The sequence below is a fragment of the Melanaphis sacchari genome, unplaced genomic scaffold (genome assembly GCF_002803265.2).
Source record: "Melanaphis sacchari strain LSU unplaced genomic scaffold, SCAv2.0 Contig1_pilon_pilon, whole genome shotgun sequence".
Classification (NCBI taxonomy): Eukaryota; Metazoa; Arthropoda; class Insecta; order Hemiptera; family Aphididae; genus Melanaphis; species Melanaphis sacchari.
The window spans coordinates 4366294-4387939 of record NW_020270976.1 but is presented as its reverse complement, the minus strand read 5'-3'; the positions used below and the strand labels follow the sequence as shown (position 1 = coordinate 4387939).

At 24.0% G+C, this 21646-nt stretch overlaps 2 protein-coding genes across 3 annotated transcripts; both read right to left on the bottom strand.

The window, feature by feature from the left end:
• Positions 1–1539: 1539 nt before the first annotated feature.
• LOC112593340 lies at positions 1540–5059 on the bottom strand. The gene is made up of 7 exons (XM_025337728.1): positions 4586–5059; positions 4395–4532; positions 4119–4322; positions 3816–4031; positions 3574–3750; positions 2714–3002; positions 1540–1604 (listed from the first exon to the last, which is right to left on the bottom strand). The coding sequence occupies exons 1-7, from the start codon at positions 5057–5059 to the stop codon at positions 1540–1542; spliced, it is 1563 nt and encodes a 520-aa protein (XP_025193513.1).
• A 3731-nt stretch (positions 5060–8790) lies between these two features.
• On the bottom strand, positions 8791–21111 carry LOC112593188 (sensory neuron membrane protein 1). 2 transcript variants are annotated; one of them, XM_025337528.1, is made up of 10 exons: positions 20976–21111; positions 20323–20555; positions 12442–12599; positions 12222–12369; positions 11671–11925; positions 10175–10392; positions 9801–9955; positions 9505–9620; positions 9213–9344; positions 8862–9038 (listed from the first exon to the last, which is right to left on the bottom strand). In XM_025337528.1, the coding sequence occupies exons 2-10, from the start codon at positions 20428–20430 to the stop codon at positions 8862–8864; spliced, it is 1467 nt and encodes a 488-aa protein (XP_025193313.1). In that variant the 5' UTR covers positions 20431–20555; positions 20976–21111. The 2 variants fall into 2 exon arrangements, with proteins under 2 accessions (XP_025193314.1, XP_025193313.1); XM_025337529.1 differs by lacking the exon at positions 20976–21111 and having other exon boundaries at positions 8791–9038; positions 20323–20430.
• Between the last annotated feature and the right edge of the window lie 535 nt (positions 21112–21646).

Here is a 21646-nt window from a genome sequence, read left to right as displayed (position 1 = left end):
CGCGTATATGCGAAATGGAAATGACAACGGATATACGAACAATTTAGTCGAGTGGAAAAACTGATACGAAATAATAAACAAAATTATTTGATGTAGGTGTCATTGATTTTTAAATACCTATATCGTACATACACATAAGTACATATAGCTTTACATTTTTCTGTGATGCTTTGTTAAGGTTTAGCATGGTAGTACGTACCTACTGTTATTTTAGTTTTGAATAGAATCAACAGATTTCATATTTTGTGAAACCAACTGCTGATAAAGTATTTTGTAATATTACTAATATAAAATAAATAAAATAATAGTGCTATTATAACAAATAAGTTCTGGTTTCATAATAATTAAAAATCAATATTATCAATTTGAGTAATTTTAAGATTTTATAAGTAAACCAAGCTTATAGGTTTCTCTCATAATTGTAACGAAATTTTAAAATGTTTGAAAAAAAATTACTATACGTATAATAAAATGATAAACTTTTAACATAACTTAAATATATTATAAAGCTTAACATCGTTTCATAATTCTATATAAAAAAAAAAAATTATCACAAACAAAAGATAATAATATTGCGTTAATAAATATATTATTATTATTGATGATTAATAAAAAAATCTATTTTCAGCAGAGTTTATTTTTTTAAACATTCTACAGGTTTGCTTTCGGATAGTTAAAATCTAAGAGTTATTTTTAAAAATAAAATCATGTATTTATGTATTTACCTTCTAGTTTTGACGATTTATAATAATTTTTTATTTTAATATAAAATATAATATGAAAATTATTCATATATTAAATACCGATATTTTATATTAGGTGGTTAAAAAAATTGTTGTTACAAGCATTACAATAATTTAAACGAAAGACGAGGTTTATTATATATTGTTACACGTTGGTTAGAGAATTATTGGAAAATAAATCCTAAATAGAATAAGACTGGATCTAATTTGGGCCATGTTTTTTTGATGATCCGTCAAACAAAACTTAGACATAAACAATTTCGCTTCATTTGATAAATGGATATTTTTATTTTTACAATGTAATCCGATCACTACGAATATCAATAATTGAAAATGAAATTTATAAACATATACCCATTATATTCTTGAGAATATTTAGGAAAGATTGATGTTAACTTTTCAAGTTATAAATATTAGCTGACATGCTATAATATATTTTACGACGTACAAGTGATATTATTCAAAACCCTTCCCCTTTAGAATTACAAAAAAAATACGACTAATTCATAAATTATACAACGAGTTATTATTGTATTCAAATAAAATACAAAACACTTATTAAATGGTTAGTAAAAATTATTTCGTCTGGAATTATAAAGGAAAAGGATTTTTAATGATATCACTTATGTGTCCTAAAATTTATTAAAGTAGGTATGTCAGCTAATGCTTTCTTCTGTTAACTTGAAAGCGCTAATTTTAAGCTTTCTTAAATTAATAATTAGTATTTAAATATTTTTTATTCATAATAAAGATACAAGAAAAAAATACATTTATTAAAACATAATCTGTTAATAAATTAGTTATAGTTGGTATTACCGACTTCGATTTCACTGGTTTTTGAATTTGATGATTTTATCGTGTCTGTACAAACAATTTAAATATTTTAATATATTGTAATATGTTTAATGTATATATTTATTAAACTAATTATAAGCTAAACCTAGATTTATATGCACTAATTATATTTACGCGTTAGGTAATAGATCGCAATTGCTACAATAAAATCAATTTATATGCTTTTAACATGCGATCGATTACAAGCATAATAATCTATAATTATTAAATTGATTTTAAAATTATTCAGTTAATTCAAAAAATATTTTAGTTGAAAATTAATAAATACGTACTTGAAAACGTTACAAATGTATGCTCTAAATAAATAACGTTTATAGGGTTTATAGTGTATACTAAGTATGCTCACTTCACCTTTTTTCTTTAAAATAAAATTAATTTATTCAAATTCTGATATTAATTTAAATATCATTATAAATTTATTTTCATATTCTTCAGATTTTTTTTACTTTTTAAGGAGGACTCTGTGGTAATATAAACTTCTATGTTACAAATAAGAACTTCTTCCTCCCCCCTATTATTGTAAAGTATTTAGAGGATATTTTTTTAGAAAACTTCCTAAACATTTAAACGAGTAGTTTTTCAATTATTAAAATTTATATATCTATTAAGGATAGTAATCCTTTAAAATGGTTTTAAAAAAATATAAAATATTTGTGATATTGGATCTAGTATTTTTTATACTTAGCCAATTTTTCAAATTATTAATGTTGATATTAATTATTAACATTTTAAAATCAGTAAAGCACTCATAATATCTTTTAAACTCATTATAATGGACCTATAAACAATTAGTAAACAAAGTTAAATAACCTAAAAACTTTTTGTTAGAATTTTAAGTTTGACATGTCAAAATATTTTGAAAAATATTCATTTGATAATAATTTATGGTAAACGAGGGTTATCATTTGAAAAAATGAAGGATTTATTACTACAGTAAACTGCTTAAGTAATGTAAAAAATTTCAAAACTTTTAATATACACTTTTTAAGTAAAAAAATTCCAAAAATAGATGTTCAACAACTGCATTATTGAAAGGAGAAAAAGGGGATGAGATTACTTGGTGAATTATTCTATGTAATTTCTATAAGTGGTATAATTATTTATTTATAAAGTACCTTTACAAATTTCGTCGTTCATTAAGATTGAATTACGTAGAAAAGAGGAAAATGACCGTTTATCTAATGGAACAGGGTTGTCTATGACTGTGTTTCGTTGGCAGATCGTAATGTCAAAACATGGTCTAGATCCAAGCCTTATAGATTCAGGATTTATTTTCCAATACTTTTCTAAACCAGCGTGTAAAAATGCATCCCGTGTCTTTCGTTTGAGTTCATCCAATGATTGTACCAAAATACTTTGATCAACCGCAAATTGCGATTTCGTGGTATTACTTGCATAGTAAAACTGTTATTAAATATAAATATTAAGAAAATCTTGAGTAATCTTAAGCAAAGGTACGCGTTGATAGAAAAATTCTAGGTTGTTTTAGATAAAACTACTATCTTATTAATTTAAATTATTTGTATGAAATAATTTATTTTATTGATCATATTGTATATTACTGTATATGCCTCATTTTTTTTTAAGCTTTCGTCAAAATATATCTGTAATATGCAATTAGTATTAACATGTCAATAGTTTTAACTTAATTATATAACTCTATATGTATAATAATCAGTGGCATTTTCTAAATATTTGAATAGTTTTAAAGAATTCATATTACAAAATCATTCAAATGCAATGATTTATCATTAAATTAAAATTTAACAAGACATGCAAATTACGAAGTGCATATTAAATAAGCTGTGTAGCATGCTGATTTACTCGGTAGTTTAAATTATAATTTAATTACCTATCTAATAATCATGGTACAATGTACTCATACTTTTGCACTCATTATCTGATACTATCATAACGTACTAATAACTGATGACCTTAATTAATAATAAATATTTAATTAGTTGTTAAAACAAACCGGTGATGTTGATTTGATAGCATCCTTCAAAGATATCACGAGTGCATTAATAATATTATACTTAAGTTCTAGTTCATTCCAACATTGAAATATCTTCAGATTTTTGGTACCATTTAACATATCCCGATGATCTCTGTAAAGTTTTTTATCTACCCACATCAAGTATTCTTTGCTGCCCTACAAAGAAATAAAATGTTTTGTAAAAATAAAGTCAATTATTTATAAATTGAATCCAATCTTACGTTCAAATTTGGTGGAGGCAATAATATACTGAATTTATTTTTAAGTCTTTTAAACACATCATTGTGTTTTGCATTAGATTTTGGGGATGTTTTTTGGTTTTTTAATTCTTCAAATATTCCTAATAGGCCTTCTGATACGGTAACACCTTTGTCAAATGATGCATTCGGTGATAAGAGGTATGATAGATCATTGATTTCGTACCATTTTTCTACATTCTGTAATAATTGCATAGGTATTGAAAAATAAATGGAATAGAAGTAATTTTTTTTTTTTTTAATTGAATTGAATTAGTTTATACATACCATCTGTTGCGATTCAGTCTTATTGATTATTTGGCATATAGTATCTTCACCGTCAGTATTAGTTTCGTTAGTGTTTTCCAAATTGTCATTGTTGAAAATATCTCGAATTTTTGCCAAATTGTCTTCAAAATCATTCAGTAACTTCATAACAAGCAACTGTTGATTCTCCAATTCAATAGTTTCAGATTCGTTTAATTTAGGTTTCTGAAAAATATCAACATTAATTTCAAATCCTGTCCGTAATTACAATCAATATTGTTTAAATTTAGTATTTACCTCCATTAGAGTCTTGATTTTTGCTTCTAAATTATTAATTTCGTCAACAGTGTTATTTGCCTGTTGTTCAATTACTGTTAATTTTCGAATTGATGATTGTTTTAAAGTAAATGTTTCAGGTTTACCAACAACAAATTCCTAAAATTTAACATTTTTATTTCATGAATTTTTATGTATTTTATATAACTTACTGAGAATAACGTATTTTCGTCAATAGCATCGTTATTGGAAGGAAGTAATAATGTATTGATCAACGGAAATAATGTTGGTTGTAGTGACGGAGGACCATCATCTGGTTTTACGACTTCTTTAATTTTAGAAATTCCTATCTTCTTCCTTTTTTTAGATTTCTTAGGTTTTTCCGTTTTTTTAGTTTTTTTAGCTTTCTTAGATTTTTCAGTTTTTTTAGTCTTTTTAGCTTTCTTAGATTTTTTATTTTTATTATTTTTTGTTTTATTAGATATTTTAGCAGGTTCAGCTATATTTTCAATTATTTTTGGCTCTCTGCATATTTTTAAAAACTCGTCAAAATGAACTGAACCTACAGGAGTAGAAATTGGCATGACAGTGTCAATTGTTTTAATAACATTTTTGTGTGTCTTTGTTTTTTTATTTTTGGATTTCTTGCTGGATTTATTCTTCGGTTTGATATTATTTTTAACCATTTAAACAATTTAATTTAGCAGTATAAGATAAAATGATATAATAATTTCAAACGTACTTAAAAATTATTCTTTTTTGAAATTCAGTAAATTGTTTTAAAAAAATGATATTTAACTAAAATTGTTATTTTTTTTATACACAAAATAATGTACCTTTGGTATCGGTTAATATTTTTAATATTTTCATAGTATTTAAGCCAATATCTTGAGTGTAAAATAAATCAAAGCCTGTATTTTTTAAAAGAAAATAACTATATAAAATATAATAAAATATAAATCACAATGTTTAGAAACATAATATTATATAACTTAACGATTAGTATTGGAATTTGATAAAAAATAATAAATTATTTTAATTATTAATCTAACTCACGTGAACTGTATGGTTCTTATTATACGTCAAAAAGCTATAAGATATAATATTTTTTATGCTTAATTTATAGATTGAATAATTTTCATGAAAAAATTTGATCAGTCTAATGAATAAAATTAATTTTTTATTTTTAAATTTCTTCGTTATCAATATATTAGTACAAATTGAACTTCTTTCAACTTGTATAAGCTAAATTTGTATTCGATTATTATGTGTGCAATTATATACATTTAATCTTCATACTTCTATTAAACTACCTATTATCTATATAATTTTATAATTTCTTATATTATTAAATAAATGAACATAAATTGACTTAAAATCTAATAAAACAATCGGATTATATATGTCTAACTATATACTAAAAACATGTGGTATAAACTTAATTAGTTAAACAGTTTATAGATATAATAACACAAGATAAGTGATATTATTGAAGTCCATTTAAATAGATTCTTTTAGTTAATGGTTCTATAATATTTTGTTTTCATATTGTATAACTCTGTGTTATAGACAACAATGTTTAATTATTTTTTGTGGTTGAGTAAAGCTATGTTTTAAACAGATGTAATAAATGGTTAATAATAGACAATTTATTTCCCTTGGATACTTAATTATTACGAGAAAATTAGTTTTATTAGGTTCTTAAATATACTCGAGTTGGAATAATTTAGGTTGTTTAGTGTTATTCTTGTTCGGCACACAAAAACAATTTGCATAACATTTAGTTTTTATCTATATCACATTTATCGCTTCCCGTTATTTGGTAATTCAATTACATATATTTGGATGAAGTCATTCATTATTTTATAGTTTTTTGGTGTTACACTAAGTATGATAAATATGTCTTTTGAAAGTTATTTAATTTAATTAATTATATTTGTTTTGGTGAATACTGAAGTTTTATATTTAAAAATATTAGAAGACACTAAATAATATTGGTATTATACACGTTTAAAAAGTTAAAAATTGATAATTATTTTTATTATATGACATAAAAAGAAAAATAATGTATATTTTTGCAATGAATTGAAGTCACCTAATAATGATATGATCATAGATTATCAATTTGAATAGTTTTAAATTCTCATATATAATAAAAAAAATTAATTTAATAAATACAATATCAACATATTGAAATACTAAAAAATACTAATTAATAAGGCTTTAATATAAAGGAGAAACATAATTAATAGTATGTAAATAAAACTAGTCAGTTTCACCAAAAGAAGTTCAATTTTATGCTTTTGCAATATAGATGATATTTTAAAGGAATTTTCCAACGTCTGGAGCATAAAACCAACAGTTATTGAATTAAACTTTATACGTTAATATAATATTAACTGAAGTATTCCAGACTATATCATAATATAAACCCATTGGTTAAAATGTAATGTTTATCCTTTTAAATGAAATTCAAACATTTTTTTTAGAAATCATTAGTATGGAATTTACTGTTTGATTAACTAGACTTAATGAGATGTAAACCCGGTTAGATTATTAAATTCCGCTTTTAACTATTTTATAATTTATTATTACCTATTTAGGTTAAGTGATTTATAAAGTGAATACTAGAAGTTATAATATTATGCTGGTAATTTTCCCTTTAAAAGTATAAATTTAGGAAACATTATAACACAGGAAGAAATGCCTTTTAGTTTAAAATGTTTAAATACATCAAAATGTTGTTATAATTGGTTATTTATCGATTGAGTATAATATATTACACTTGAACATTTTATGCATGGTTAAATATTGTTTTTGTTATTTGAACTGATAATATTTTAGATAGTATATGAAATGAAATATAAATTTAAATTTAATAGGTAAGCATATAATCTTGAATCTAAATATTTTGTAATACAAATTATTATTATTATTATTATTATTATTATTATTATTATTGTTATTTTTATATTCACTTAAATAATTAATAAATAAATATTATTAAAAATCGCACATCGTTGCTTCCTTATTAAATGAACAAAATATGATTTTAAACTTCTCATCTCATATTTCTGCGTTGAATATATTCGTACATACACACTGTGTTATCTGCTTTTGAAATAATCGTATTTTTCTTTTTTTATCATTAAAATTGTTTTTTATAACAAGGAGAATTGAAAAAAAAAAAATTATTTATTATAAATATTACTATGATAGATATATAATTATTTATAATGTGAAACAAATTTAATATTTACTTTTATACAAGGTACACTAGCAACTTATATAATATAATTTTTTTTACCAACCTACTAATAAATGATAACATAATAAAACATGCTATTTATTTATTCAATGTTCAGTTGGGATTTTCGGAAATAATGTTTTCTTAGTGGGGTGTATTGAAGTACCACAAGTTGTACAGTTGTACATATAATAAAATATAAGATTTGTATCCATCTGTTTATAACTATAGACCTTATTCTTTACAATAGTTTGACCAAAAGACTCTTGCTATTAAAATAAACCTTAAGTTTCTACCGATTCATTGGTATCCATGTACCTTTTCTTACGATAATTTGACCAAAGGAAATTTGAGTGCTTATCACAACAATAATATATTCGAATTCAATTTATTACAAAAAACAAAATCAAATTATTCAAATTATACATGAAAAATTTATACTACAAGACTTTTTAATAATATCATAACTCTCAACAAAGTTTTTAATAATTAATACGTGGTTACAAATAAAAATGAATAACATAAATATTGTAAATAAAACCAATAGTTAGTTCATTATTTTTTGTGATGTATATTTTATAATGATTTTATAAATGTTTTTGAAATGTAATTTAAATATTTTGGGTTACAAAAAATAAAATATATTGATATCTACGGTTTTTAGATTTTTATACTTTCCTAAATATAATTATATAATTATTTATAGAAGATGTAAACATATACTGATATTTAACGTATAAAGTTTTTGATAGTTTATGTTTGGTTTAGACCAAAGAAAATTATATTATAATTATAATATTTGTACGATATTAACGATATTAATTAAATATACATTTTACTAATCTACTAAAAAGTTTTAAAAACCTTTTAAAACTAAAACAATTTTTAACTAACAAATTAATTTATTGTTAAGTAGTGTGTATTATAAGTAGATTTACCCAGAACTTAATACATTTTTCTAATACACGTATAGTTACTTTTATATTATAGTATGCATAATTTATAAAGTACATTCTAAGATAAATAGTAAAAGTTAAATATGTATATATATAGTTAAATATAGTTGATAGTTATTAGAACATTATTAGTTTATCTTCTAAAATCATAAGACTAAAAATATATTTACAAAGTGAACCCCAGTACTCATAATATTGTACAAAAATAAAACACATTTACTTCTGTGAAGTCTAACTTAATATAAAGTATTTCTTATTTATTTATTTTTTTGAGATCATTGCGTTCTAATATTTTGGTGTGACTTCCACCGTCTTTACACTATTGTAGTTGATAACCATTGCTAATATAATGAAAATAATACCAAAAGCCACAAAAATGTATTTAACGTATTTCATGATAGTAATTGGCAAGAATAATTTATTTTTTATTTGATTAGTCCACGTCTTGTTTAAAGCGACTCCCTGTAAATACATAATTAAATGTAAAATATAGTATTCTGTGAGCAGAATCATTAATTATGTATTATAAGGATAAGTTGTAAATTTAGGTTTTATCAACTACTGAAGTAAATTTAAGTTGTGTAATTCTAATAAGTCCAAGTGTTTATATCATTTTTGATACTAAATTTAATTTACCTCTTCAACCCAAAACAATGGTATAAGTTTTTCATCTTCGTTAAGCGTTTTCATAACGCTTATTTTTGATTCTTTCTTCAAAAAAATGTTGAATTGTAAACGTTTATAACCCAATAATGGAGTACCAGTCATCTGTAAAAAAAAAAAATATTATCAAATAATATAATGTTATATTATATCATCAGTACTAATAATGGTATTGATATACTATATCATTATATATATATAAATAATGTTAAAATTTATAACTTAATTATGTACCACGGATATAGTGTAAATAAAATTTACTTACAGGTTCAAAGTACATTTGAATCTTATGTTTCTCAACTTCGGGGCTTAAACCATCAATATTATTCAAATATTCTTCAGATTTATAAAAATGAGGGAAAGTTGCAATTATAGGAGCACCTGTACAATACAGTAATTAATCGTATGACATTGCAATGTATAATTTTATTTTTAAATTATTAATTATTATCTTATAATCTTTAAATTCTATAATTAGGCATTTTGAATGTTTCGAAGTCTTAATTTGTAAATTTCTTAATAATTTTAATATACGATATGTATATAATATAAAAAACTGACCTGAACAATTTGTCAAATCCAATGCTCCAGGTTTCAGACATTTTTTTGGATTCAAACAAAAACATTTTTCCTCCGGCTTTACTAATACGGCAGAATACTCAAACACATTTAATCCATTATATTTTGTTTCTCGTAAAAAGTCTGGAGTTAATGATCTAAAACACAATTGAAATAATTTAAAAAATAATTTTTAAACTAATTTTAAAACTAAGTAATTAGTAATAATACTGCGTGTGTGTGGAAATTTTATTTTTAAATGTTTGATTCGAGTGTAATATTTTCTAAATATATAAAAATTTGAAATTAAAGTGTTTTATCCAAGACATATTCATGATATACACTAAGGTATAATATTTAGCGTAAGTACACTGTACCGGCAAATGTCACCGCTGAAGCTGGCCAAGTTGGTTTCCTGCGTAATGAATGATTGAAATATCGTGGTGTCTGTCCCGTATATCCGATTGCACTCGTCGCCGGGCCACACGTCCATTTTGTGTTTGTCGTTGAATCGGATCACTTGTCCAACGTCTAAAGGTGACGTCTTGTAACCGCGTTTCACGGTGTAACGGTTGCTCTCGATGGTTCCATTTTTCTGGATAAAAATAAAATGCAACAAAGTTTAATCATAATATGAGTTGTTACTGTCGCACAGCTGTTCAAACCAATAGCTGTTACATTCATTTTTGTAGATATATTCGACTGTATTCAGTGCATTCCGATAAAATCCTTCATCGGCCAAAACTATTTGGGTGTTGATTGTAACGTGTTTTTGTTTTTTTTTTTTTTTTGAACTCTGTGCACAACTTGGCACATAATATATCAAAGGATAACAAACGATTTGTTAAAAAGAGAATAGCCCTACTGGATTTATGACTAAAATATGGATTTGAAAATTAGTAATTTGTTTTTTAGATTTAGATTAACGCAGGGTTGATATAGGTAAACTGTTTTGATGTTTAATGTAATGATAAAAAATACCGTTTGAAAAATACTGAATTTCGTAAAACTTTAATAGCAAAACTAAAAAATATTGTGTTATTTACAACGGTTTTGATCTATATTCATTTCAAAACCAATTATAGAAAAGTTCATGAGTATGTATCATTTTTTGTTTTTTATGTACTTAAAAATTTTAATAGTATTACAAATATTATAAAATATTATATAATATTATACATTTTATTACAAAGTGTACAATTTTAAGTATTTACCCTTATGTTGGACTATCTTTTGTTTTATTTTTTTAACGTAAGTTTATATTAATAATATTCAGACAAAATTCGAACTGATAAAAGTTATACATGATAAATAAAGCTAAAAAAAAAAAAAAAAATAAAGAACAGCGAAATAAAATTAAGTTTAAGTACTACCACAAACTTGTATGGATATAGTAGAATTAATCTATAAATATACATACGGCAAAAATTCATGTTTAAATTATATACGATGTACAAATCTATTGTATTGTTACAATATTTCTGTTTAAGTGTAATACACTAGGATTTTTTATTGTTATAACTTATAATTCTAGTTTATTTATTTTTACTTGTGTCAGTCATATTAATAAAAATATCATTTTTTTCATGAAATGATCATCTATTTTGTGAAAATTATGGTATATGATCTGCTCGATAATTTTCAGTTTACGAATGTGTTAATAATAATGCTATATGAATGACACATTAGTATTAATATTATAATAAATACATAAATAGTTATTTTATTTCATTCGAATTTTAAATTAAAAATATGTTGACTGGTACTTTTATTAGTATATATATTGTATAATATTTTTAAGGTTTCAAATCATTGATGTAAGTGCAATTAATTTTCCATTTATTAAACTTGATTAAAATAACTAATATCATACCACTCCAAATAATGAAAATTTGAAATGATCCTTGTTGACTTTATGTAGGCTTGCCGAATTTTGTCTTATCTGCGAACAAATAGCGACGGCTGCAAACTCTCCGGATGTGCAATTAATATCCAATCCATTCCACATGATATCATTAGCGGTTCCCGTCATAAATGCACTAGTTTGATCAGGATACAAAAAAGGAATTGCTTTATTTACCAAACCGAGTGCAGCCGGTTTCATCATCTTAGTCATTGTTACCATTCCCTATATAAAGTTAAAAATTAAATTAAATTTTATAAGTTTACGCGTAAACAAACTTAAAAATTAAGGTTAGGCTTAATTTTTATTATACAGACATAGTTTACAGAATAATTTAAGTACCTATATAATATAAGTATATATATATTTAAAAACTGAACAATTAGATTGCATTAAAAAGATAAAATTCGTTAATTATAGGTATGTAGTATAATTATTATTGGTTATTATTTAAAAAAATATTTTATTTCATTTGGTAATCTTACGAATATATTACTTAATATGCAACAATATGAACATACTATCATAGCCAAATGAGGCATAACTAAAATTTCATCTCCGGTTAATGGCAGCGTCGACATTTCGTCAAATATAAAAGTGTTTTTGAAACTAAACTCAACCGTGTCTTCATCTATATCGTCGATTAAATTTTCTTTTTCTTTCCATTCACTAGATCACAACACATATTTTGTAAGGCATTCGTTAGTTTTATTAATGTAAAATATAAATTCGTAGACTTACTGATAAACATAAGGTCCGACTTCTTTAATTATGACTTTTTCACCTCTTTGGGCTTCTTCAGGATTAGTTACATTGAATAAATAAATCTTAAAATCGGCAGATATTGGAGGATGTGTCCACATTTGACGCATATTTGATCTCGGATTTAATGATTTACTCTGAAAAAAACAAATTTTTATGCCTCGTTAAATTGTTTGAAAATTTTAAATATAATATTATTTGATAAATTAACACGTTGATTATTGAATAAAAAATTTTATTTAAATTCTTATGGTATAGATATAACTTTTTTTTTTAAACGAAATACTATGTAAACCAACACATTTGTTTCACATTCATATATGAATTGCATTAGCCAATGTGAAAATCAAATGTAAATTTAATATTTTAAAAAAGCTTAATAAAAACAAAGTCAATTGAAGTTTATAAATCATTTATCCGTGATATTGTATCTGTGCTTCAGTATATATAAATAATCATAATTTTTCTTTTATTTATGTTATAAGTACAATAAAACTTAATAAAAACATACTTTTTAATTTATTTGAGTGAATAACGTATTACATTTAATACAAAGGATTTCGTGTATGAATCTTTTTAATGTTGTTATTATGTTAATTGTACCTACTATTACCCTTCGCAGACGTAAATTATTTAATAAATAAATAATACAATTATGTGCTAAAAAAAATAATCATGATATTTTGGTTGCCCCTAATAGTTTTATGCAATCACAATATAACTATAAAATAAAAAAATAAGTATTAAATGAATAAATTCAAGATGAATTAAATAGTCAAATAATCTTTATTTATATTTTTGAATATACCTAAAATATTACAAGCATTGTCGTAATAGGAATTATTTTTTTAAATAAATCCGTTTTTGATATTAGTTGGTTTAAAACGAGACAAACATAAATACTATTCAATATTAATTTATTGCACATAAGTATTCAAAGAATGTGATAATATTTACCTCGACCAATTTATGAATTATGTATACCTGAGATGCACATAGAGATCTGCATGAAAGATTTTGTATCATAATTCTTAAAGAGAAGTTACTTTATTTTTCTGTTTAAAAGTAATCAATTACATAAAACTTAGAAAATATTAAAAAAGTGACCTAAAAAAGTGGCCGAGAGAGTTTATACATGAATATTTTTATTTCAAAATATCCTTTTGCATATTATAGTTTTCACTCAATAGTTATTTTCTTTTTATGATGAAAAAAGCGATGTCCATCTCTTTATAGCGTATACCTCAATCTTGTATAAAATATGAATTACGACAATAGTATCTTGTCTGTCAGAAGACGTAACAAATAAAATACAAAACTAGATCATTCTATTGGATAAATGGACTTATAGATCTAAGTTAATCATGTTAAATGAAATAAATGTACATGGAGCGTAAATTTTGTGTACCGGAACCTAAAGTTGTGAAGATATCACTATTCAAATAGCGTATCGGATGTGAAAAAAACGACAAGCATTTTAATAATCCACACAATGCAAGAAAAAATATATACCAACTATCTTGGTAATCAAAACCATCTCTCGTCATAGTTCACAAATAGTCAACAACACAACGACACAGTCAAAGGTTATTTTTTTGTAACTAATATATTATTATTTTAAAAAACTAGTAGAAATTTAACGGCGAGAATGCAAAATCACAAGAATATAATACAAAGTAGGCGGATATCTAGCCTACTGAGTACAATTCATTTTTATGAACTTGATTGTTGTTGATTATACATACACGGTGTTAACAAAAATACCGTTGAGTTTATTAAAGTTTCATACATTTTCCTAGCAAAGAGAACCTTGACGGTATTTTGAGGTAAATTAAGATTATAAAACCGTCATTGATTTTAGTAGAAACAACTTAATAGATGTATTGTAATTTATAACAACTGCAAGATACATCATATTGGATAGGTGTAAAAAATGCTTGGGGTGTACAATGAATCTCATTTTATAATAATTTTATGTTAAATATATACGTATGTGACTAGGAATGACGATTTAATAAAGTTATATAACAAAACAATTGATTATTGACTTTCTTCTACATTTTAGTTAAGATAAGTTTATAATACATTATTTACTCTATATATAAGTACTTTTTAAAGGGAACTTTAATTTTTAAATGTAGATAACAAACGATCAAGGTTGAGTATCCCAAAAATAAAAACGTAATATACACAGTATTAAAATGTACTGTATACTTTTAAGTAATAGAGATATTTTTTATAATGTAGGTCATAAAATATACATTTTTAAAACATAATACTTAAGTTTTACAAAATCAAAAAAAAAAAAAAAAAAATAAAGTAAGTTTTTCTTAAGTATTTTGGTATTCATTACATTTATAATAATATTATAACTCATATGGTCATACGAAAAGTAATTGTAATATTCAGTTAATAAAGAAATCTTTAGGTTAGTGGTAAATAATTGAACGTTTAATAATTATACTTAATTAAAAAAATTATATATAATGTAAAAATTTGTACAAGATTAATTATGTTACACGCAATTAATAATATGTAACATTAAAAACGAATAACAAAAAATTTTAAATTTTAAGAGTTAATAAAATGTTTGATACTTAAAAAAAATAAATAAATTAACTGGCAATTATTTTTAATTTACAATAATGATATAATTTTTTTTACCATAAAACAGTACTCTGAAAGAACTATTTATTAAACTTGTTCAATTAAACGGTTCGTTAATTTATGTTTAATAGATAACAATGTGATTTGTGAATTAAAACGAAGAGTACTCAAAAAAAAGGGCAGATGGAAAAATTATTATGTGATGGAAAAATTAGTTTTATTACGAATAACGCTGTAAAATACTAAAAGCGACTTTAAATAGTGTTGAAAGGGTACTATATTGTGTGTCTACTTGGAAAATTCCCGAGTAAAGAAGCGCTATGACTGTATAATGGCCTCCCGCATTTGTTTCAGAAAATGATGGTAATACTGTTACTAGGTAGTCACTCATACATTAAGTATACTCTCAGTGACTTTCAGAACCGTCCACGTTAGTACCTCTGACAGATAAATTTATCATAAGAAAAAATAAGTGAAACAAAAAAAGGATACAATATTCTACTATTTAGTACAAAATATTATATTTTGTGACATGATTTTTATCCGGAGAAAATGATTTGTAAACAAGAGGAGAAACACATATTATGTATTATATACAAGATGTTAGATGATTCAAGATGATTCATTTAAGTGCCTACATTTTATTATTTCTAAAAGTTTAACACTTTTTTTTTTTTTATATTAATTTCATATTCTGAAACAAATTATTTTTAGGACTTAAAAATATCATTCTGAATATTTGTAGTTTATTTGTTTTAATTATTTAGAGTGATGACGAGTAGTGTAAAGTGATACAGAATAATAATAATAATAATGAATATAGTATTAATATATACAATATACATATATTATTTCAGCAATTTCAAAAAAATATTTCATGAAATATACTTAGGCTGATATATCGTTTCTGCTCAGAATCGTTTTTCATATCCTTGAATTCAAATTTAATACACCTATAATAGTAAAACACTAGATATCTAATGGACAAAATAGCGGTAGTTACTTACTTACCTTTTTTAATTGTTATTTTGGAACTTTGTTTGCTTTATAAAAAGAGTGTAATTGAGTTCAGTCATAATTTAAGGAATATATTATTATGTATAATGAAAATTCGCTGATTTTGTCATATTGTTTTTTAATATCACGGTCGATAAATGTACATAGTATTGCTATTATTCCGTTAAACAAATTATATAATTCAATTATCAAGAAATATATTTTTTTTCATCGTTGGTTTGACATATTTACTAGGTATTATACGTATAATACATTTTTTTTTTTTTTTTTTAATGGAATATTTACTTAAGTGAGTGCACGTAGGTACCAATTTAATAATGATTTTATTTGATATTTAAATTTATTTTTATTTTTTATTAACATTTTATTGTCTATATTTTAATTTTCAAAAAGTCCCTTATACTCTATAGTTAAGTATTTTTAAATTAAATTATGTTTGATTTAGCTTAAAAGTGATATCAAGAGCTTTTTTCAAATAAATGTTTGTATGGATAAAAATGTATCTTCCAAAAAAAAAAAAATGTTAAATCTTTGCTTATTTCTTTAGCTCACCTCGTAGTATATGATAACGAGAAGGGAGGATTACTAAATATTTTTATTCAGAGCCATTAATATTTTTTAATTTTCTATTGAAAAGATGTTTTGTATAATTATTTACTGATTTATAAAACCCGATATTTAAAATTATATATCATATTTTGCCACAGCTATACATAGCACTTCTGTTAAAATATACATGCTATCAGAAAGGAATTCTTTTGTAACCATAACAATAATAGTATTGCATATAAAAACAATTCTATCCAAAATTGTAGAAACGCTTCACATGAGTTTACTTTGAACAGACATAAGCATGTACTACTTGAATTCTATAAGGAGTAAGGTGTAATAATATAAATGTGTAAAAAAAATAAACAGCTGTTCGTGTTTTTTAAGATTCGAATTCGTAGTAACTAAAAAAACGCATACATATGTACTTCAAAAACATATTTTGCGCAGTATTCAAATTCTTTTATGACGACTACACGCCATAACTTTATAAGATATAGTATTATTATTAAGTCGACGAAATGTCTAGATGTAATTTGAATATTATAACAGTAATTTATTTCATTACACTATTTTTCATTTACCTATACAATTATACAATTAATAATATTATTCATATGATAAAAAGTAATTATACACATTTTTTAGAAAGGCAGAGACGCTTTTTATTCATTAAAAAAATATTAGAGGATCAGCATGATTAGTACAATTACAGAATGCAAATAAATTGAAATAATATAAACTAAAAAAAACATTTTCAAAGTTTAAAAATTGAACATTACTTTCCAGGATTTGTACATAGTAATAATGTTGTACAAATAGATCATGTAAATGTTTAGTATTGTCTATTCAGAGGTGTTATTATAGGCTACCGATGAGTTAGACGGACATCAGGTTGCCTAACCTGAAAATCTAACGGGGACCTATTTAATATATTAATGTACGTTTAGGTGTGCTTCATGCGCAATAAGTATAATATTATTATCTTGTAAACACTCATAATATATCATAAACTACGCATAATAAATATTATGTGATTGACGTAATCGTTAATTTTACGTGGCATTATGGTTTATTAAAATATGTAAATTAAAATATTTGAGTTACTTATATTAGTTATTACAAATTAATGACATGACTTTAATGTTGATGCATTTGAAATATAATAATAATTGTAATAAAAAAAAAAAAATAATAAGGATTAAAAGTAATTATTTAAATTAATTATTACTTGAACTTCAAAAATACGTAACTGTGGTAATGACAAGACTATAATAAATTAACTTCATTGGCATTTAAAAACTTCAATTACATATTGCTTAGTGGACTTCATGCACATCACACATTTTGTATATTTGGTATATTGTAACTATGATTGAAAGTATTTAAAGATAATTTTTTTTTTTTTGACATATGTCTTCATTTTTTTCTGTTAAATTGTGATTAATAATCAAAAAGAAATTTTAAACAGGAAAAATCAAATTCATACTAAGCAAGGTAATAATAAAGGTTCTTTCGTATAAACGTTGTATGTAATTTACTTAAAATAAAATACAATAAGCTAATAACACATGATTACCATATACAAGTTATGAAAATATTGTATTTTATTTCTATTTCAATAATGACATAGGTTCGTATTATGCAATAAAAAATGATGTTAGTAATTATTATAGTAATGCGCAACAAAATAATATATACCTAGTTACAACATATATAAACATGGATGTAGGCACTATTGTGATTGTAATTACAATATTATGTTGTTATTATTAATTTTGAAAATGAAGATCAATTAATTTTTTATTCGATTTTTATTTATTAATAAATAACATTAATAATATGATTTAACAAAACAAGCAATTTTAATTTCACTAAACCGAAAATGATTATTAAAGAAACTATTTGTTCATATGAATTATACAGTGACAAGATGTTAGATTGTTATTCGGCCTCGATCATTTTGATAAAATATTGAGATAGTTTTTAATATTTTATTTGAAAACAACAAAAAACCATCGAATTAAAAATTTATTGTGATTGAAGCTTGTTTAAATACGCGTTTGTTTACATTTTTTTCAGTTCCCCGTTATTTTTCATACTATAGCTAGTTACTAAAAAAATAAAAAATAATTTTTCAAAGTAATATTACAGTGATATTTTGTATAACTTATTTCCATTCGTTATCTATATAACATTTATTTTGTCCTAAAAACTTACCATAAAAACAATGGCCATAGAATTTTAATTTAAAGCCAATATTATACTCCTCATTTAATCAGAATATACCTACAATAATTTTGTCAGTGTATATTTACTATAATTCATATAATATGTGAAAAGTAAAAATAATTTTTCTCAGAAACTATTGATCCTTATAATTCATCTTGATCGATTCTTAAGTACTAATGACTCATTCATTTTCCGACCATGGTTTTGTGTGTCGTAACATTTTAATCTATAATATTTTGAATTTTCAACCCAAATAATTTTCTATAACGATTTATGTAACATTATTTTATTATCTATATTTTATGGATATAATATTTTTTTATATATAATTATTATATTAAAATTTATTTTTCAGCTACATGAATTTAAAGACAGTGACTGTGGTATTTTATTGTTGACTAACGATTTTTTTTTTTATCATTTATTAACACATTGCTGTCAGGAACAGTTTTGTATTCTATTTAGCTGGTTTGAAGTAAAAATATTTGTTCACGCTTAAAAATTCGATAAAGCCTAAATTTGTGAACACATTAGAAGAGATGTTTTTTTAATTTTGGTTGTTATGTTCCAATATATTATCATTATCCATTATATTTTATTTTTTTAACCAACCTTGAGAAGTTTCAAAATGAGTTGATAATTTAGTCCACAATAGTTATAGTTTACCTAAATGAATTATTTATTTGCTATTCATATGGTAACTATTTATAAAATATACTAAGTAGAGGAATTCATTTAAATTATAAATATGTTTTTAATTTATTTTGTGTGGAACGAAAATGCATAGTAGATTAAGGTAAATAACCTCCCTTCCTAAATAGACGAATCTAGAAAATATAATGCTTGAGTGAATAAATAAAAATTTAGAAAAACCATCGATCGTACTAGTTCTTCATAACAAAAGTTATCCACATAAAAAATATATTCGTCGCTCTCTCAAAACGTATTTAAAATATTTATATAAGAGAATCGATAATAAAATTATAGCTATAAATAACTAAATAAACTGTCTTTTTTTCTTAAAAATACTAAAAACGTGGAGATTTTAATCAATATAGATGACTAAATACATTCAACTGTAAATAATTTTAAAATAAAATATAATTTTACGGGCGCAATTATATATACATACTTATACTTAATAGTTTCTTATTTTTAAAAACGTAAAGTTTAGATAAAAGGAATAAGGTAATAGGGATATCACTTGTAATAGGTATTGTGGTATATATTAGACCAGGGTAATCTTAGCTTGAAGAACTCTATTAGGAGTTGTAAACAAGAAACCATTGGTTCAATATTTGATTTTTATACAATACTTTTCAAAACAATACATTATTGTACTTTGAAATACGTATTAAATTAAAAATACAAGTTTTATCTGAAAAATGTAATTCTTATAAATCCTATGGAAATATTTTTTATTTACTGTAGGTAGTTATTATAATAATCTCTTACCTCTAAAATTTTTTTATGTAACATCTTCGGGAAAGCGAACCATCCAACAAAAATGCCAAACATCAAAAATATGATACCAATAACGGTAAGTGTCGTTGGTGCACCCATATTAAAAGAATAACGTTTTCGTCGTCACTGAATACGGTGATAGCTCCAAATACAATTCGCAGTCACTTGCAAATGTGACGCGTCAATAATAGGTTTCTGTCACGTCAGATATTCAGATAGCAGATCTATACAGTAAATATTACATTAAGAGTAACAGTCTAGAGAGATGGATCATGTTAATAAATATGTTTTAAGGGCTGTTCATTATAAAATGGTAATTAATACGATATAATAATATTAATGTCGATTCTACCATAGTTTCGCACGTCTCAAATAAATTTTTATGGATGGCATACAATAAATAATTTGTGATTAAAGATGTTATTCCAATCATGAAATTAAGAGTGAAATTGGCCAACTGGACTACACAAAATTACGACAAACTTGTCGTCTGAAATTTTCAAATGGTCTTACCAAATGTCACTAATCTAATTTGAACTATTAATAATAATTATAGTTTTATGGTATTTTGATTTCGTTATAAAATCTGTATAATAATAATAATAATATGACCAGTATAGAAATAATTGAATTATATTACATACCAAACGAAATAATTAGTGAAGCTGTCAAATTATGTTTGCAGTAGAACGATGGTAATACGCAGTGCACCGTGAATTTTTTTTTAACATTTAACCAATGTATTACAAGACAGATGACTTGTTCAAATTTTTGGAGCACCTACCGACCGACCGACCGACCGTCTACTACTGGCCGTTGGTTCGACGCGATATATATGAACCGATTCTTCGGTCGAAGAATAATTTCAAGGATCCTATCGAGCGTAAGTGTAGTGTGTTTTTTAGAGGATCGCGTGGAATATGGTATTGGATATGGTTGGGGCGTCTATGATGTTATACGACGGTATAATATGTATAATATCTACAGTAACCCATAATTACTACGTTATTTTTTTCCTACGGAATCCAGTGACATCGTAAATAAATTATGATACGGCAACGAAGTCCCGCCGCCGCCGCAATCGTCCGTGTCGTGTCCTCTGCGGCAACCTAGATTTCTCTATCCCTTTCTGCCATATATTGTGACGTATACAATATTATTTAAAACAGTAACATGGCGTTATTATTAGATGACAAAATTAATTAAATTTTGATTATATATATATACTTATATATGAGTATATTAATTGTTTATGTATATAATACGACCACACGTTGTCTATATATTATGTATTTTAATTCAATATGTCCTTAAA

Bases quoted from the DNA above. Each gene is read 5' to 3' on its own strand.
- LOC112593340 (XM_025337728.1), bottom strand. From the start codon at position 5,059: ATGGTTAAAAATAATATCAAACCGAAGAATAAATCCAGCAAGAAATCC. The intron at 4,323-4,394 runs GTAAATACTAAA...GATATTTTTCAG, and splicing joins AAATCAAGACTCTAATGGAG to AAACCTAAATTAAACGAATC. The intron at 3,003-3,573 runs GTTTGTTTTAAC...ATTTAATAACAG, and splicing joins CTATCAAATCAACATCACCG to TTTTACTATGCAAGTAATAC.
- LOC112593188 (XM_025337528.1), bottom strand. From the start codon at position 20,430: ATGGGTGCACCAACGACACTTACCGTTATTGGTATCATATTTTTGATG. The intron at 12,600-20,322 runs GTAAGAGATTAT...TGTTTTTTTCAG, and splicing joins TACATAAAAAAATTTTAGAG to AGTAAATCATTAAATCCGAG. The intron at 11,926-12,221 runs GTATGTTCATAT...AACTTTATATAG, and splicing joins TGCCTCATTTGGCTATGATA to GGAATGGTAACAATGACTAA.